Source organism: Choristoneura fumiferana, chromosome 17, assembly GCF_025370935.1.
Source record: "Choristoneura fumiferana chromosome 17, NRCan_CFum_1, whole genome shotgun sequence".
In the NCBI taxonomy this organism is placed as follows: domain Eukaryota; kingdom Metazoa; phylum Arthropoda; class Insecta; order Lepidoptera; family Tortricidae; genus Choristoneura; species Choristoneura fumiferana.
Genome location: NC_133488.1, coordinates 20444613 through 20464944, shown reverse-complemented (window position 1 = coordinate 20464944; position 20332 = coordinate 20444613). Strand labels below are relative to the sequence as shown.

General features: G+C 37.1%; 2 protein-coding genes across 6 annotated transcripts; one reads left to right on the top strand and one right to left on the bottom strand.

The window, feature by feature from the left end:
• Nucleotides 1-51: 51 nt before the first annotated feature.
• On the bottom strand, nt 52-7988 carry Icmt (isoprenylcysteine carboxylmethyltransferase ste14). The gene is made up of 5 exons (XM_074100306.1): nt 7612-7988; nt 7184-7442; nt 5835-5944; nt 5589-5696; nt 52-5280 (listed from the first exon to the last, which is right to left on the bottom strand). Exons 1-5 carry the CDS (start codon nt 7825-7827, stop codon nt 5065-5067), a joined length of 909 nt encoding a protein of 302 aa, XP_073956407.1. The 5' UTR covers nt 7828-7988; the 3' UTR covers nt 52-5064.
• A 345-nt stretch (nt 7989-8333) lies between these two features.
• On the top strand, nt 8334-20109 carry LOC141437070 (uncharacterized). 5 transcript variants are annotated; one of them, XM_074100278.1, is made up of 7 exons: nt 8839-8923; nt 8998-9116; nt 9189-11369; nt 11989-12177; nt 15372-15502; nt 15938-16023; nt 17754-20109. In XM_074100278.1, exons 2-7 carry the CDS (start codon nt 9018-9020, stop codon nt 17822-17824), a joined length of 2757 nt encoding a protein of 918 aa, XP_073956379.1. In that variant the 5' UTR covers nt 8839-8923; nt 8998-9017; the 3' UTR covers nt 17825-20109. The 5 variants fall into 5 exon arrangements, with proteins under 5 accessions (XP_073956380.1, XP_073956379.1, XP_073956382.1 ...); XM_074100281.1 differs by lacking the exon at nt 17754-20109 and adding an exon at nt 16425-17390; XM_074100279.1 differs by lacking the exon at nt 8998-9116 and having other exon boundaries at nt 8334-8923.
• The last annotated feature ends 223 nt before the right edge of the window (nt 20110-20332 follow it).

Genomic DNA, 20332 nt, shown 5'->3' with positions numbered 1-20332 from the left:
CTGCTTTCATCAAACATATTGAACTTTTTCTAAGAAAAGAAAGCACAAAACTTTAAAACAAGCATAGTTTAATGTTGAGGTTAATTTACATTTATCAGACATTCACAACCTTTTTAACAATCAAGCATTATCAACATCTATATACAATCGGAAAACAGTCAGTAAGTAAATATTAGTAGCATTTTATTTATATATTTGTACATTCATTGAAACATGAAATGCAGTATAAGAAGTCGAGGCCTATCAGCCAAATAAGTGGTCTACCAATTTTTAAACAAGTTCCTATCAAATGAATATGTCGCTAAAGTCGAACTTTCAAGTTGACAGACACGTCTATTGGCATTATTGTTTTATGACATGCAAACGATTATCAGCTTTAGGGTGGTAGACCACATATTTGGCTGATGGTATAATTAGTATTAGTTATTTACAAGTTATAACTATAACTGATTAATGATGATAATTGAGGAATGAATTGAAATACTAATGTTACTTGAAAAAGTGAATGGTGATTAGAAAAAAAAAACATAAATTATTACAGTGCCATATTTAACCGTCCAACAGGGTCCAACAACAGAGTAAAAACGGAGAAACGTGGCAAAATCCATAACGTTTAATGAGAACGAAATACACGAAGGTCATTAGCAGAGGCCGAGATTCTCGTGGCACTTTTAAGTTATCATTAATGCTCGGCGACCGGTAGCATTTTATGTCACTTTGACGTCCAACGTAATGACTAATATGGATGAGTCTATGTTGCTAAAAATAAAACCATAAATAGTAATCATCATAGTAAATTCGCTAGGCATATTTACACCAAATAATACACCGTGTTATTTTTGATTTCCGTTAACTTTAAGGGGACAAGCTACAGGTCAAATGAAGTTAATTTCTCTAAGACAGTGGCCTAACTCGTACTGTTTAAAAGATAATCAAGAGTTAAGATAATTAATTATAAGCAGTAAAACAGCGTAAATGTCCTTAATTTATGACGTTTTTTTAAAGATTATAACTAAACCGAACAAAACAAAGCACTTTCGTTCGATAGATAATTAAGTGGCCTATTATACTTCATAATCATAATAGAAATGTTAAAACCTCGGTAATAAAACTCGATAAACACATACATATTCAATAGGTATATATATAAATTGTGCACGAAATTTAAAAGAATCATATCCATGAAAAACTTTCGTCGAAAAATTGCTACCGATCGCCGATCACTAGTTATCATAGGGACTTCTCGTTTATGGACTTCCGATATACATATGTACGAGTATATCGATAAATACAGAATATAATATTTAAAATAACATTGATGATGATGATGACGATCCGACCGATTTCGGCCATGGCGACCACCTCGACTCCTAGTTAAATTACGAGTAGAATAAGTAAACAACAGACAGTCTTATCGCGAATGAGCGATCTCTTTGAGATAACCTTTGCATACTATTTGGAAATTTTAAATAGGAATTTAAATAATAGTACTTTATTGTTTCTTATATATATTTAGTGGATTTTTTATGCCTTTTAAACATTTTTCGAAAGACATTGCAAAAAGAATTGTTTTCATTTCAAACCTCTACTTCAAATTTTCAACTTATCAAAAGTTAACTGAAAGAGATCGCTCTTTAGAGCGGTAAGACCGCCTGTTGTTTATCTCTACTTTTAATTTTCTAATATGTTGTGTTCTATCATGTATCGATAAAATATCTGTATCGGAAGTCGATAAACTAGAAGTTCCTATGACAGCTCAAAAGTGCCAGGAGAATTATAGGGAATATTAGTGCAATTTTCTGCCGTCAGAGTGGAGCACTAGCACAAACCGTAAACAATTTTTGGAGTATCTTAAATTTCCGTAGGATGCCATAATATCATATTATTTCAATTAAATTTTTGTAAATATAGCTCTATCGTTGGCTCAGGCCTGAAATGTCTGTTTTCCTAAAATGTACAATTCTCAAAACGTCTGCGTTTCACAATGTTAGCATTTCTATTTTGTCAGCTTTCTCAAAATGTCTGCTATTAAAAATGTGTACAATCTCAGGAAGTCGTCTATTTATAATGTTGACATTCCTATAATATTAGCATTACCATAATTTCTGCTTTCCCGTTATGTTCACTTTTTTAAATAGGCTATAGTCTTGTTATGTTTGTTTTTCCATAATGTCTGCTTTATTTTCAAATCAATGTTCTTAATGTAAAAGGTTTAATTGCTTGCATACTTACTCTTTGATAACATAAATATCTATACCTAATATAAAATACCGCTGAACCGATTTAGATGAAATTTGAAGACCATGATTTGAGACATTTTGGGAATAAGACTTTTCTGGAATGCCAACGTTATAAGAAGGCGGATGTTTTGAGGTTGCAGACATTTTGAGAATAAGCACTTTCTGAAAAGCGAACATTATACAAAAACTGTCATTTTTGAAGCCAGGCAGTTTTAAATAGCTGATATTTTGAGAAGCTGACATTATGCAAAAGGCGTGTTGACATTCTGAAAAGCAGACATTTTGCGAAACATACATTTTAGGAAAACGGATATTTCAGGCCTGAGCCCTATCGTTACTATTGATGTAAATATGTATGATGTTATTTTGTTCAATAGGGTATTTGACTATTTTGTATATTTTGTTATAAATTAAAACTACACAATGCCTGTTATCGAATAGAAAATCAATTTTTAAGTTACCTTTACAAATAACAAAGTTATAAAGATTTGAAATTCAAGATTAGACAGAGAAAGACATGCTGGCATGTGACGTCACACGCCAGTACCGCCGTACTTGCTGCATAGAGAAAAGCGTTTGAGAAAGAGACAGGTATATAGATTTTTCAAGAAATCACTATAAATCCAATTTTTAACTGATTTAAATTTTGTCTACGCTAAACACTATCTGTATATCTATATTTTCATAATAATATTAAGATATGGCAAAATCAGGAGTTGTCAAATACCGTATTCAATTCAGTTTTTGGGATTATAATGGCCCCATCGAACGATGCTATGATTCCGCCAAAGTCGAGGTGGGATAAGACACTGCCAGTGGACTTCAGGTCGAGTACGGAAGAGCTTTCCTTGTTCGATAGAATACCAGCCACAACTAATCTAAAACAAAAAGTAACCAACTGCCAGCACTAAGTTATTTTCTTACTAATAAATATGTCATGATTTCTATAGGTACCATCAGCCAAATAAGTGGTCTATCAATTTTCAAACAAGTTCTATCAAATAAATATGTCGCTAATGTCGAACTTTCAAGTTGACAGACACGTCTACTGGAATTATTGTTTTACGACATGCAAACGATTATCAACTTTAGGGTGGTAGACCACATATTTGGCTGATGGTACCCTACCTACTAATACTCTTTGGTCATGCATGATCCGTCATGGCGACAAAATATAGAGAACTGACGTTGTCATGTGAGTTTGCGCTAGTGTCGCCCCCTGCGCAGAGCTTTTTTCGGTGAAATAATTAATTAGACGAACTTTTTAGATAGTGCAAGTTACAGATTGGTTCAGGTTGGTCAGTTAGGCAAAACAACATTTCTGAGAAAATTGTGTTACATCAAATTATGTAATTTTTTTCTCTCTGTGTATATAATAAAGAGTCTTTATATTATATCGTAAGCACAGAGCTAGTGAATAATGTTTGGCCATTGTATTTGTCGGTACAGTTCTTGCTTTTTCAACTAGCTTATTGAAGTTTACTGAAACTAATTGAAAAAACAAGATAAATAGGATGGTAAAACATTACATATTTACCACACTAAAAATAAGTGAGGTATATGATATATTATTATTTCATAAACAGCTATAACATGAACACAAAATATTAATATATACACTTACTTACAATACAATTTGTTGTTGTCAGGTGTCAATGGCAGTAGTGGTTGCTAGCCTAAAGCAACTGGCTGCCAAAAACATAAAAAGTTGAAGTACACTTACTACTAAATGCATACTGACAATTTATAAATATTTACATACAAATTTAATGTATGTCAGTGGGTGAAATCACTTTTATCTGTTGTTCTTCTGTCCCTTTCTTAGAACCATGTTTGCAATGTATACTATTAGCATACTTAGGAGATGAACCATGAAGGAATTGCCTTAAAACTGTCATAAATCCCAACTTTTAGTGGATTTAACTTTTAATAGGTAAAACAAAAAAAAAATTGGAAACAGTGGCATTACAGATAACATAAAATTAAGTTTTGCACTGGAACAGTTTCACCGTACTTGATTTACAGAGATAGTGGTTGCCCGTCTCACCTACACTAGGCTAGGCCTGCTGGGCTACTACGAAACTCGAAGTTCGTGTCGTACGATCTTTCTGACACATACCATTAAATACGAGAGCGAGAGGGACGGTGCGATACGAACTTCGAGTTTCGAGTTTCGTAGTAGCCCTGCTTTCCCATAGGATGACTTTTTTACAGTGATTATCTATTAAACTATTTAAACTACTTAATTACAACTTTATACATATTCTAATCCAAAGGTTTGTGTGTGTGTAAAAGTAATTTCTAGGTAACGCAGGAAATGTTACTATGGCAACAAAAGTTGATTAACCCAGATACAAAACACCACTGCCACTCTGAAAACCTGTTTCAACACTGTCTGAAAGCCCTGTTAATTTATGTGGTAGATATCTGTGATGTCAGTTCTGTTTAATCGAACAAAATAAGCAAAGTCGGCACCACTGTCGCTTTCCCTTTTGAATTAACGAGGAATATCAGAATTCCGCGGAATTCAAAATGAGAAATATTTTAGGTCTCCTGTCTGTTCTTCTCTTAGGTTTCTATATATATATATATATACTATGTCTTAGGCTCCGTTTGAACCAGAGATGTGCGAGGATGTGTTATGAGGAATTTGTTTTACATGAATCAAAAGAAACGCTTCATTTTCCTCGCCTCGCTCCGCTCACCTATTTCCACTAGAGATGTGCTGTGCAACATCACTGGTAGAAACGGACCATAAGGTTGGAGAAATGTATATTAATTATTGTTCCTAATACAGACAACACATAGCAGAGATATTCAGCTTTCAATCAGTCCACCGTTCACTCTGCTCCTGTCTGGCAGCCTCCGGAGTGTACCCGTAGATGTAAGGCAGGCCGGTGCCCACAGTCTTCTGGTACTTGGAGTACTGCGGCCCGAAGAAGGTCAGCAGCGTCAGCTCCTCGGCGAACACCCGCTCGCGGAAGAAAGACCACGAGGCCAGGGTGTATATCACCATGCATATAGGGTTGAGGAGGGTCACCTGGGTACAGAAGAGTTAAACAACAAATATATATAATATTACTTAGTTATTAGAAAGCCGACTTATAAAATCAACCAAAAACTTTTGGTAGGTTCTAATTCTTGTGTTCGTTTTAACGGCGACGTACAGCTCGTAGTAGAAAAGCAATCCTAATGAATCATTAGCATAATAAAATTACACATGGTACAACTACCATTAAATGACAGGGTATGTCCATGTTATGCAAACTCTCAACACAGCTCACTCTTTCTGAGCTCTGGATATCAGAGTCGACGTATATAAAGGATTGGGAACTCGTGTCAGGGTACCTGAGTGCCGATGGACCAGTAGAACCAGCCCACGTAGCTGGGGTGCCGGCACCACGCGTACACTCCGTAAGTCACCAGCTCATGGTCTGGTCTCTTCACAAACTGCACCTGTGACCAAATATTATGTATCATTTAAAAGCAGGAAAGTCATTTATTCAATCTTGTGGAAAACTACATATTTCCATATACAGTATTATGATATACTACAACTAAACATACTAAGTATGTTTAAATTAGTATACTTACCGTATGATTAAAATTGGTCCTGGCAGTGAACATAGCGGATTTTCGCAGCAGCTCGCCGCCGATGCACATCAGAACACCTATACCTGACAGCCAGTAGTGTGTTTTCATTTCTGAAAAAATATATAGAAACCGTAATTTAATAGTATTCCTTTTATTACAGACAGACAGACAGCGGAGTCTCAGTAATAGGGTTCCGTTGGCACTCTTTGGGTACAGAACCCTAAAAACACTGTAGCTTGACGTCATATGCCCATCATTGGCACCAAAGTTTCGCTCCCTGCCTATAAACCTTGTAATAATATTTGAATGCCATGCAGACATATTTTCATTCAAGCATAATATATTATTACATAATATCATTATACTTAGTGCAATAAAACATACAGCAGGGGTCGACAACGCGCGGCCTGCGGGCCGCATGTGGCCCGAGACCTATCTTCTTGCAGCCCAGGACTGTTTTAAAATATCACTTATAATGTCTATCTGCAATAGTTAACTAGGTATTGTGACAATGTGTACTTGACGAGGGAAAAGAGAGGATCAGGGTGGTACTCACGGCTGATGTGGGTCGGTCCCAGCACACAATTATCCAAAATAGTTTGTGGTCTTGTCACGGGCCCGAGCTCATTTCTATCGGCGGACACACACACTATTCACACGGCAGTTCACAAAACATAGAATTTGGGCAATTTTCTGTCTCAGTCACGTGACGCGAGCGTACAGTTCGGTATCCGGAAGCACAGTGATCCGGCGCTTGTTGTAGAGTACAGGAGATAGCGGGTAGTTTGATATTACGAGGATGAGGGTAGAGGATAATCACACATTGTCACAGTATGATATATTAGGTATAAATTTATATTACAAGTGTGGCCCGCCTTTATCTATTTTTACAAGCTTTTATTTAGTTATTAATTAGTTATTAAATTCAACGAACTTCCATTAGTTGGATATGGCTTGAAATTTGGTATACTTATGTATATTGCGTGACAATACAATAATCTGGTAGTCACATCCTGGTAGTCTGGCCAGGATCGTCTCCGCAGAATGGGACTCTTCAACGGTTAATGGCATCGACTTGAAATTTGGTATGCAAATATAGTTTGGATGGCAATGCAATTACAGTCAACAAAAAGTACTGTCGGCAGAAAAAGCTTGTATTAAATAAATTTTTACCAAAAACTTATATTCACTATGTGGCCCATGTCTGCCAAAAGGTTGCCGACCCCTGACATGCAGTATTTGTTAATAATGAAACTATTTTCATTACATTGCAAACTAAAGTGCATGTCTGGCTTATAATGTTTGTAACTAAATAACCAAGACTCAAAACCAAACTTCAAATTACTTACCAGGAAAGAAGTAATATTCCACACCCCATTCTATCCAGCTAGCCACTGCAGCCAGTCCATACTGTACACTATGATTCAATATGAATGAGTCTATGGTCAGTGTCCGCGGGTTCGTCAGTGCCACAGCCATGAACTCGGAGAAGTGGAATGCAGACAGTATCATCATATACAAGCCAAAAGTGCTCCAACCACTGTCAAATGAAGCCAGGAAGATTCCCGTTGCAAATGCAGATCCAAGGAATGCTGATCTGACTGACACCTACAACAAAATATTGTTTTAAATAAAAAAAAAATTAAGTTACATTGTGTATGCAGGTGAACTTGGATGAATAACGTTTTAAACAGGATTTCAGAGCGTCGCTTATCATAATTGTATCACAGAGAAAAACTGTTAATCAAGCAGAAATACTAATCTAATAAGTCCTTACATCGTAGACGAAACCTTTGTAGCAGTATCGTAAAATGAAGTTGAATAGGCAGAAGTACAGGCCAGGGCCCCAGTAGGTTAGCGCCCAAAGCTCCGCTGAGAAGCCCATGATACTCCCCGAGAAGAAGGATAGTGTGAAAATCAATGCACACACGGAAAAACATAAAATCCCCTGCCTCCCGGCGGGATGTATTTTTGTCACATCTGAAGTACGCATGTTGGCAATTTTCACTTAAATATTAAGACTAATTGAAAATATACTAATGTGGTGTTTGGTAAATTGTTTGGAAAATCATTATAACCGAATAATAACAAGAAAATTCATGATAATATTTGCGAGACAGGCACAAAACCACAATATTTGACAGAAATGTCAAACCGCGGAGGGTACCTGTCATTGTCATGAATGTTAGGTGACACTTACAAATGAACAGTTGCTAGTTGATAAAAAATCAAACGTATGTAGCAGAATTTAAAACTACACCAATTAATAGCATAAAGTTATTCAAATAGTTAGTTATGTATAAATAGACGTTCTAAAAAACAATAAGTATTAAGATAATTAAGAGTGAATGTTGTTGTTGTGTATTTTCTGTTACCATAACAATAACGGTTCAAGGTAGCCATGGCAACACAATGTTTGACAGATAAAATGAGTCAGTTTGCATTGCCGAAAAATTCATACGTATGTTTTGTCCACATTATTTCATTGGCTCTTAAGAACCGGAGCAATGCTTGATTGGATGTTCCAAGTAAAAACAAATGTGAACATTTGCGCTACCATAGAAAACAATTCAAATTTTAATTTCAAATTCTTTTGTTTACGGACCGGACCGCTACATTTTTTTTCTCATTACACAAAACATTTCAAGTGAGTGCGCAAACGTATTATTATCCTGAAATAGCTTAATTAATGTGGTTTCACGCACCAAAATAATTAAAGTGATCATAAATTGTTTAAAGTTGTTATTAACTGACGTAATCAGGCCGTGACACCATCGCTCGGATCATGCTGTCGGCTTTTTAACGAAAGTGGTTTCCCCTTCGCGTAGATTTAGAATCAGAGCAGCGATAAGGGGGAAACTTTCAAAACTGATCCGCAATTTCCTATGCGGGGGAGTAAATGAGTTGGCAAGTTTAGCGTTAGTGCGAGCGCGGTCGGAACGGGCGGCGCGGGCGGAGCGCCTCGGTCTGTGCTCATGTAATTGAATTAAATAGACATGAACGATCCGTGGGACGTGAAGTCCGTGCGACAGTCCGGGCAGTACATCTCCTGCATGAAGCTAAATGGAGTACCACTTCTGCCTCCAGTTGTAAGTCTTGTATAATTATTTTCTAATGATTCATTTTGTAGATTGCGGTTCTGTACAAACTTTTGATTTTCCAGACTCAAATCAAGTAAATATTATGTGCAAAGCATTGGTTCAATTACAGCGACTTTTAGGCAGCTTCACTTTGAAAATATTATCTGTTGCAAGAAAAATTATGTTGTCATTACACATTGAGGTGATTTTTAACTAATTTGTGTTGTATATTGGCATTTAAAAAATTAAAACTAACCTTTTCTTTGAATTACAGCTCTCCAAAGAATGCCGAAAAGAGATGCAATATTACAAACTACTTGCGAAGGAAGTTGAAAAACGCATTGACCTCCTAAAGCCCTATGTTACAGACAGTGACTCTGGCTCTACCGAAGATAAGACCGATGTACCAGATCTGCCTCCAGATTATGACCATTTATACCAATGCAATAAACAGGATGTACAAGATGTCTATGATGTAGATATACCCATTTCTAATGATAAATTATGCAGACCGGAGCCATACCATACTGTAGCGTCGAACTTGAGTAAAAATCTTGATGGCAGCCCTGATTTATGTCATCCCCAAAACTTTGTAATTGACCTCAGTGTTAATATAAAAGATTGTGGTAATGGCTTATTAGAAAAAGTAAGGAACCCTCAACTATCTGACCTCCCTGAGCGAGATTACAACAATACTCCCAAGAAAAAAAACTTGTGTAAAACAAAAAAAGAACTTTTAACTGACATTGAGAATTCCTTTCATCACAAAAAATCAAAAGAAATAACTGAAGATCTGTTGAGTTTTAAATTTGACATTGATAATGTTGTGCTTAATCAATCTGATCCTCTGCCCGATATGTCAATGGAAGATGGGCCAGCATCAATTAGTGCTAAAAGCTTTACTGGATCCTTGAACAACATACATAGAGAGAGTCAGAAGGAGACATGTCCTTTACTCCGTCAGAGCTCTTACACTGTTCTAAATCCTAGTCCTCAGCTCATAGCTCATTTGAAAGTACAATCATTAAGCACAGGGGTGGATGTGACCTCTATTTCCATGAGCGAGTCCCTGTCCAATATCAGTGGGAACAAAAAGAGGAGGAGTTGGGATTTGGAGTCTGCTAAAGTCAAATGGTCGTCAATGGCTTTAGAATTAAAACAAAAGAAGGTTGCAGGCATAAAAATAAATGGCAACAAGAATAATTCAAATAAAACTCCTCCTGCAAGAAAGCCACGAAATGTTTCACCCATAAGAGCTAGATCGGTTGCGCCTGACAAGAACCGCCGTGGTAGCTTGCCTAGTAAAACACAACCTAAATCTGAGCCAATTCAAAGAGTAAATAGAAGCCCTGTGCAAAACATACCTTCTAATAGAACCATAGTAAAAGAACCTATAAATAAACCTAATCAGAAAACTCAATCACAAAAACAATCTCCAAAACAATCACCAAATCAATCTCCAAATCAATCGCCAACAAAACAATCACCAACTCAATCTCCAACAACTCAATCCCCAACAAAACAATATGCTCCAATCAATAAATCACCAAACCTGCCACCGAACATACAACCAGTAAACAAACAACAACTAAATCAAATTATATCAAACTCTGAAGACCCAGCAGAAAGGGTAAGGGAGCTATATGAAAAAATACAAAACCAACAGCTTCAACAAATGAACAATTTAATAGAAAAACAGAGAAGGGAGCAGATGCTGCTACAGCAAGTTTTTGAAGAGCAGAACTCTATACTTTACAAGCAGCTGAAGACAATTTGCCCAAAGTCTCCCATAGAAGCGAAGGAGGCGTGGGTCGACAAGCTTCAGCATACTCCCGATCGCGGACCAGTCAGTTTGAGTCAACTAATAAACCACAAGCCGGAAACGCGAGCCGAGAGTCCTATATCATCGACTCTCACTGACACCCACAACAACCTGAATAAATGCGATACGGTACTGAGGAGGAGCAGGGAGTTAACTGCGAGCATGAAGAGGCAACCTAGACGCAGTCCACCCGCGAAACCTCGAAATGATAAATCTCCGACCGACGGTAGTCGCACGCGTACTCACTCTCCTAATTTCCGTCAGAGTTCTGCGTCCAGGAGACTGAATTACGAGACAAGTGCGAGTCCGGTTTCAGATTTCGGCGCGACGTCGGTTTCGAGGGAATTCGAACCGATTCTGACCGATCGAACGAACGACACAATGGCCGGTTTAAATGTGTCATTTCCAACGGATAGCGATGATTGCCCTGCCACGTACAACAGTGGGTATAGCCAGTGCGGTGGTAAGGAGATCACCATGATCCACTGTCCGCAACCTTCGGGCGTGGCGCCGCGCTCTTCCACCGACAGCGCCATACGCGTCATGGAGCAAACCATACACGATTCTATGAACACCATGCCGTACCGTGTTCAGAATCAGTCTGCACTTTATAACTGTCCTACACCACAGCAGGTTAGTACTTCCTATGACTCATCATCTTAATTGTTTATTTTTTATTGTAAGTATAAGAAACAGTACCTAAGCTGTATCTAATCTTCATAAATTTATTATTATGTATATCATTAACATTGTATTATTTACATTTCTGTAACATTGAGCACATTCTTTGTCAAGTTATATGTCATTGCTTCCCACTGCTTCCTTGCATTATACCGCTAAACTGTTTGAACACGTCCTGCCTGATCCTACGATGTTTTGTCAAGTCCTCATCTGTACAACCACATCCCACTGTTTCCCTTCTTTCTGAGAGCCTGTGTTTGTCTGTTTCTTCACAACTCTTGAACTTAGTCTTAAAGTTCCTGCGCTGTAGTCACCTACCTTCCTCCATTATTTCAAGCTGCACTGTGCACAATATGATATTGGAGATACTAATACCACTTGAAGATAAATCCTGTGTACCGTTCGTCAGTCCTGAATCCTTAAAAAACCTGCGTCGTTATCTTTATCCTTTCCTCGATCCTATCTGCCTCCACGTTCCGAGTTACCTGTTAACTGTCTCTCGACCCTGGCCTTGACGATCCTTGTCCCTGAAGCTCTACCATGCACAATGTGACGTTGGTGACGGTGTCAGGTGTCTGCCGCGTCGAGGATAGTCGCGCACGCTAAGGGCTACCTGGTCAGGCGGCTGATGAGGACTGAGCGCGTGCAAGCGACGGTGCAGACCATCAAGGATGCGCTGCTGTGTGCGCTGCAGCTGCATCAGGACCGCGCCGGCATACGGGGCGCCGACGTGGATCTGCATCGACGGCTTATTCAGCAGGTGACGTGGTTGGGATGACTTGCGGATTAGTTGGTACTTGGAATGGTGGTCTTATAATTATGGCGATAATTTCTGTAAAGTCATTGCCCTTTTCCTGAGCTTGGGGCAGTAAGCTACCCTCTAACATTATCGCTAGAAAATAACCTGCATGTCCCCATGAAACTAAACTCCGTTTTCTTAGAAATACCTAACTTATGTGAAAAAAAGTTGATATAAAGTCATGCATGATCACAGGGTATTTGCTACGATCTCACGTATTGACAGAAAAAGTAATACATAATCTGTCCATTTGGTAATATTGAATGACTGTGCAAAAAGTTATGTTTTTAATTTACAAGTTATCATTGTGAAGAAAAATTTGTAAGCTCATGACAACATATAATACTATTCAATGGAAAAAATCAATTGTGTAAACAAAGCATTTTTTCACGATTACTCCGTAGTTACTTACATTTGAACGCCAATCCCGATCATATTCACATCTCAATGAGCTCAGCACTGTTTTTAACAATCATTTTATCATTAAATAATCGTGTAAATATGTTTATTTTATAGAATTAAATGGAAGACGAAAATCCGTTATATTTGTCAAATTGACATGATAATTTTTTCCTCACCGAAGTTGGTCTATGGTCGGTCTAGTCTCTGGAAATTTAGTGCTGTACCAACAAAATTAATTATTTGACTGAACCAACCTTACCTACCGATAATTATGGCTGGCTCTGCAAATTAATTTATTCGTAGATATTAATTATTTGTGTTAAGTTACACTATTTAATGAAGGTTTATAAAGGTTTCTAATCCTATCCTACTATCCTACTAATCCTACTAATATTATAAATGTGAAAGTTTGTGAGTGAGTGAGTGAATATGTTCGTTACTTCTTCACGCTGAAACGGCTGGACGGATTTGGATGAAATTTGGCGAAAAGTTAGATAACATAGGATACTTTTTATCCCGATATTCCCATGGGATAGGGATAAAATCTTGAAATGACAACCGCTCAGCTTTGTCATGAAAATTGGTATATAGATAGTTTGACATCTGGAATAAAACATAGCCTACTTTTTATTTCGATATTCCCACGAGATAGGGATAAAATTTCGAACTAATAACCGCTGGGCTTAGAGTCATGAAATTTTACCATGATTGTTTTTAATGTAATGTCAATGAAAACAACGATTTAATTTTCGGGAATTCCCACGGCAATTTTTAAAAATCCCGGTATTTCAGCTGTTGGACCTAATGATTTACGTGTGCGAAGCCGTGGGTAAACACTAGTTGGACGATAAAAGAGTATTATAGTAGAAATTATGTAGATTTCTATTTACTAGTACTTATCATATTTACTGTGGAGTCCATTGTTGGACCAAACAATCATTTTGAATCACTTCCCTGTGTCTACTCTCATTTCCCTGTCTTATGTAAATTTAAAAATGCCTCTTCTAAATTATATCGAAAATACAAACTGAGACATGGATGCACAGAAAAACCAGAACAGGAGACCAGCGCTGGGAATCGAACCTAGGTCCTCAGCAATCCGTACTGCGTACTATAACCCCTACACCACCGTTGGACAGGAGTCAAGATACAAATTTCTCCTGTGCACACATATCTCAGGTTGCCTTTTTCTACTACGCTACTTAAGCAGCAAAAAATTCTAAATTAATCCATATTTTAACTGACCCTTTCAATTCTAAAATACTCCATCATAAACCTTGGGGAAAATATACGTCAAATAATATAAGTGGATATACATGTTTCACCATTTTAAAAATTCTACCCTTAAAGGGGTATAAAGGGGAGTGTAAGTTTTATGGAAAAAACGTTAGGTATATATATTTGAAGATATACTTATTCTAAAACTTCGTGAAAATGCTATTAAACATTTTATGTTTAAAGGGACATGGAAACATTGTGAATGACTCTTGAACAGGACTAAGAGAATACGTGATTCGCCATTTTTAAAAATTAAACTTAGGGAAAACAATAATAATGAAATATGAGTAAATTCAAAATAATTATTTACTGCTGATTGAAGTATCTTAAAGAGCTTTCACATCACTAGAGCCAACGTCAGTCAGTCAGTCAGCCAGTCGTCAGTCAAGTGTCAATGTCAGTCACCACATTTGTTTACACAATTGATTTTTTCCATTGAATAGTACTCATAGGTACTTGGCTGATTTATGATTCCATTCATATGAGGTCATTGGTGTGTGAAAAAACTACTAATATTTAATACCTACTTATTGTCTGTGTTTGCTTCGCTCGTCTCGTGATGTGAGATGGGTTTTGGTTGCACGTCTTTATTTCATTATTATTATTTATACATATAATTATAATTTGAGGTAGACAGAATTCGTTTAGTTCTAATAAAAGTATGTCTTTTTCAACTAATACCTGTTTGTTTTGGCACAATGTTATTGAAATTAAAATATTTCGTCAGTTTAATTCTGAAGGTGCGTATGAATACATTATCAAGCGTTGTTCTCGTATGGTTGTATTTAGGTGTGGTTACCTAATGTACCTACGACGACTTGATTCGAGCTGCTCCTCTTGCTCTACCCTGGCGCCGGTACGCACGCACACACTGATAATTTAAGGAGGATTAAGTTTTCTTTAGTCAAGGCTGCGCTGCCGTCGGCGCCGTACGTTTCGATTTTAGCTCGCTCGTCTTGCGCTCGAGTGAGATGATCACCTTTAACGTTCGCGTACTCGTACAAACTTACGTATTTTTTGTATTAGGTATTGTTGTAAATTAGTAGTTTATAAAAAGTAGTGTAATAGTTTCGTGCAAGGGCACATAAAATATAATAGATACCTACCTACCTATACACAATATAGTTATAGTATTATGTGTAGGTAAACGTGAGTAGTATGTATATATACATGAGTAGTAATTTATAAATAACATTTTTAAATTTAGTATAATAATAATAATATAACGGCATAGAATCTCTCTGGTTTCTCTAGACACAGACATTAGACAATTTTAAGTTAACTTTCGTACTAAAATTATTTTCCGGCAGGTACTTAATTAATCTAAAATAGACGTCGACAACCCTAAGCGTCCGCGCCGGAGTATGCAGTTAAGTCTCCTAAAAGGGTCGGAGTGGACCTACTTGTTCTCTTTTACTACCCTAGGGCCGGCGCTGGCTACTTGACCACAATGTAACCGCTCCATTCCTCCACAGATCACCGCGGCTTGCTACACTCTCCATGACACCTTCATAACCAGCTCGCCGGCCGAGCGCTGTGCCCAGATCGCCGCCGACCGGGAACGCCGACGGCAGAAGCCTGTCGTACGACATTACAGGCATAAATCGTAAGTTGACGCTTTTACCCGACGACTATCAACAATGCTGCATAATTTTCTAAATTAGCGGGAAGAACAGTGACGCAATCCACTATATTAATGCGAAAGTGAGTTTGTTCGTCATGAAACTCAGTATAGGGATAGTTTGGGACCCTAAGAAGGATATAGGTAAGATACTTTTACCTAGTTTTTATCCCGAAAAATTTGGTTTCCAAGGGGGTTTAATAAACGGATTCTTTGCAGACGAAGTCTTTTGGTGTCTTTTTACTAGCATTAAATAGTTTCAAAGTAGCTACTAACAGGTGAAATGCATATTTATTCGCCAACCATGAGATATTTATGATTCTGTAATTGCGGGATTATATCAGACTGCCCATGGAAATCCGGGATTTCGATTTATAATGACTTGAACTTAAATTTTATTTACCCAATGTTGTCAACCAGGGATCTAATGTCGCAAAGCCACAGCGGCGTTTTTCCGCCGCGCGCGCATCGGGCCTCCTCGTCGCTCATGACGCAGTCCAACTATGGTAACACTGCATTTAGAATGTTGCCAGTGTTCAATATTGTTTGCGATTGTGGCCTGCGTTCTGTTTAGCGCTAAAACTAAGTTTATTTTGCATACAAAGGCTTATGAATGTTGCCCGTTTATTATTTTCAGTGCAATTTTAAATGAATGTCTTGCTATACTTGTTCATTTTCATTTTTGTTTATTTTACTTTTAAGAACGTGTAATTATAGCTTGATTTATTAATTAGAAATAGAAATCATTTATTCGTGACAAAGTAGCGTAGTATAACAAAATGATATTAAAAATTTAAGAAAGTTGTATGTCACGAAATGGTACCAAATCAGCAAAAATTGCCGGTCTTGCGAACGGCGCTGTTCTTCCTTTGGGACCACGAGCACTAAAGCATTTTTTGAATTTCAGTTACGCTTGCTTGTTATTAACAAATGGGATGTACAGTAATTTTCTTCAATTAGACTGACCGTATTTTTTACAGCTATGTAAGTAACTAATCTCTTGTAAAGTTAATACTTTATCAATACACTTTCGAAGTCTCTTGTAGCAAAATCGCACATTTTTATAGGGATCTCACTAACATACTTACTAGCATATTGAATCAGCTACATATTCGGGCGTATAACTCTGTACTCGGTTAAATCACAGGCCATTGCAACACCTTGCAACGAAGACATGTTGTCTTTGCTAGCAACAGCACTCATGAAATGTTTTCCGTAAAAGGTACCTAAGAGTACACTAATCTACCAATCAAATTGGGCTTTTCACCCCTACGGCAGAGCAGAAGGAGGGTTATTATTTTGTCTGGTCTTGTATGTTCATGTTCATAACTTCTAAAATATAAGTGAAAATTTTACAAATGAGGTGTCGTTAGAATCATCTTGATCCGCTGGTTACCAGTTTAAGTAATAGTGTTACATTAATATTAAGCCGGGTCTACACTGACCGAGCCGCCACGCGAGGTAAATCGCATCGGAAATGGCTGCCGCGGGAGGTGGCTCGCTTAGTGCAGACCGGGTTTTAGAGCGCGACAAATCCGACGTACAAGCTGGCGATTGTACAGTCCTAACGCGTCAAGCACGATTAGGTGCGCCCAGTTTAAAAAGCATGGCGCGCACAGACATAGCTTTATGTCGCTCGATACTATAATAAGACCTCCCAGAAAGCCTCTCAGAAGCTCCCAAGACGATCCCATAGAGCTTATGGGAACGGAAGCAATACCATGCCCTCGGTACCGCTCTGCTTTCAGAGCATGACATGAGTTCGTGTGAGCTAACTTTGGGGGCGGCAGACGTGAGCTTGCCTTCGGAATCCAAAAGTTTAATGGTTACTTGACCTGAAATGTAAATTTCAGAATTAAATTATTATTATTATTATATATTTTTTTTTAATTTATGACGGTGGAAGCAGTCTACACTTCCACTGAACGTAGATTATAGTTAGTGTTTAGTTTTGTAACTAAGGGACCCCATACATCCCTGTATTATTATTATTATTTTTTGTATTTTCTTTTATTTCATTGTATACTGTAGTTTTTAAGTATTTTATTTGTAATTATTTTATGTTGAAAAAATGACTTTCTGCCAAGTTTCTTGCGGCGCATTCTTCTTGGCAATGAGTCTTTCCGAAAGCGCTGGTAGTTTTAAAAAATGACGTGTAAAAGTGCCCATTGCGGCCTATTTACTGAATAAATGATTTTGATTTTTTGATTTGATTTTTGACCACTGTTGTTTCCAGAGACTTTTAGCGGCGACAAGGTTCCCGCGCGGCGTTACATGCCGTCGCCGCGGCGGCGCCCGTGGCGCTGATCCCCGCGCGCGTTGCTCCCTCGCTGCTTCAACTGTTGGTAACGGTATCCCTAAGAGCTATAGGGATTTAAGTTGCTAGCCATATAAAAGTTCAATGTCTGTGTAAAAATACTAAAGGCTGGTTTTGTGGCCACTATAAGTTACAGGTGACATTATAACTTAACCTCTTCACCGCCACAAAACAAACGAATTGACGTGCCCTAAACGCCACAGAAAACTCAGCGACAAATCAACTTGATTTTAGAAGGATTAATTTCGAGTTTAATGTTGGTCATGTAGGCTGACACGACTGAATGACTGGCGGTGAAGAGGTTAATGTTCTGTCGCGTTCAAGTTACTAGCTATTGAAGTGGTCTGAGGCCGTATTGTATAACGCGTGGACGCTCGCGATAGCATTCACCATCCCTTATATCCACATCCTACACCGTGGGACAGAAAGAAGTGTTGAAAACGATTGTGATTCCAAAAACGTTAGACAGTAAAGTCTCTGATCTGTCGCCGACAAGGCATTGTCTTGGTTACTGGGTCATTTGTGAAATACAATTCCTTTATCGATTTGAAATTTGGAGCAGAGGAAGAGCCAGAGCCAACATAAGGCCAATTTTATTTATTTATATTTTTTTAATTTCACTGTCAAAGGAATCAAAGGAATTTCACGTAAAAGGTACCAATGGTGTCTATTTTATGGAGTGTTGAAATATATTGCATTTTTTTACATTTAGGGGCTGTTTCACCATTAATTGATTAGTGTTAACTGGCGGTTAGGTGTGATGCCGTCTCTATTTGTTTTGTTTGAATAGACGGAGACGGCATCACATTTAACCGTCGGTTAACGCTAATCAATGGATGGTGAAACAGCCCCTTACTGTAGCAATTTTTTACGATTGCTTCGTTGAACAACTTGTTTAAAATTGTATTTCTATCTTTTTGAAAAAAAAGACCATATTGCAATTTTTAGAGATAAATTTTGGCACAAAGTAGGAATTGGTAATGGATCTCGTATCTTTTTTTTTTAACTTAGGGCTGTTTCATCACTGATGTGTTTCTGATACTTTGTGTAGTAGAATCTTTTACATAAAAATCAAAAACTTGTCAGTGAGTAACGAAATGGGCCAATAACCTATTTATTGTTATTTATTACGGGAATTCTGTAACGACTTTTGTATAAAACACTAGCTGATTATGTATTTTAGTGTTATTGAATTGAATTGACATTATGGTTGTAATATGTAATAAAATTACTGCTAAGCTTCCAAAACCAAGTGCCTAGCTTAACGCACTTATCACAAATGTATCACAAACTTAGATGTAATATCGCCTCGAAATTATAACTTTAGGTTGGTGCAAAAATTTAAGGTTTTAAATGTACAATTGACACTATACGCATACGCTAAAATCTATACTAAAATAGCTTCAATACTGTAGTCATTGGTATATTATGCATGTCATGCCGGTTGTAAACGTTGACACCTTCAAGTAAAGGACGTATGATGTGAGCCCTATGTATTTTAAAATTCTGTTAAAACAGTTCTTGAATCTTTCTACTACTTCCGTCTATTTTAATTAATTATTAGTTGTTTACTACTTGATGTCACAATACTGGAAAACGAATGCGAACATTTCTAGTCACTGCTTTTGATCTTTTTAACTCATATTTTTATTGCAAGGTTTTCCGAGTGAGATATTTTCTATGGATCATGTCGTCTATGTATCTACTTATTTCATAAAAACTTTTGTCTTTTCTAGAATTTTGAAACCGGCAAATTTTTAAATAAACCCCGAGTGGGCAGAGCGCCAGAGCTATTCCTCTAAGTAAACTTTATGCATGTGACAGGAATTACTATTGTTTTAGGTTAGAGAAAAGGTGTAACTTCTACATTTTGTTGTAATTTTGCGGAACATTATATTTTAGTTTTTTTTTACATTTGATTTTTAACGTAACATTCGTAAGTTTGTCGTAATTAGCCCATAGGGCTAAAAAGTAGCCCTAATATAGAACTAATATGGGTGTAGAGCTAATTGAACACAAGAAATGAGTCAGTATCTCAAAACAAATTCTACATTTCGAGATTTTAATGTAAGAATCAACAGGTTGATACTATGCCAAAGTGATTTTTAAGTACATATGTTAAATATTTTTTTCTAAGTAATTTTTATAACAACTTGAAATTTGAACGTTGACGTTTTTTGGAGACACTCAATGAAATAATAAACCCCCTAAAAAGTGAGATTATTTTGTAATATTTTGTGCAACAGATCTGCAATATAAACATATTTTAACTGAGTGTGGTGATATATTTTATTTATAATTAAGGTCCTGCCACGATAGTTTGATAGATAAAAAGACAACATTTTTCTTTTTTTTTATTACTTTTTCATATACAGACCCTTCTGATTTTAACATTAAAACATCCGATAGATTTGGGGTAAATCATTGAAGTTCAAATAAAATTATAATAAAAAAAAACATACGCTTTTCGTGATGACGTGAGCAAACAAATAACACTA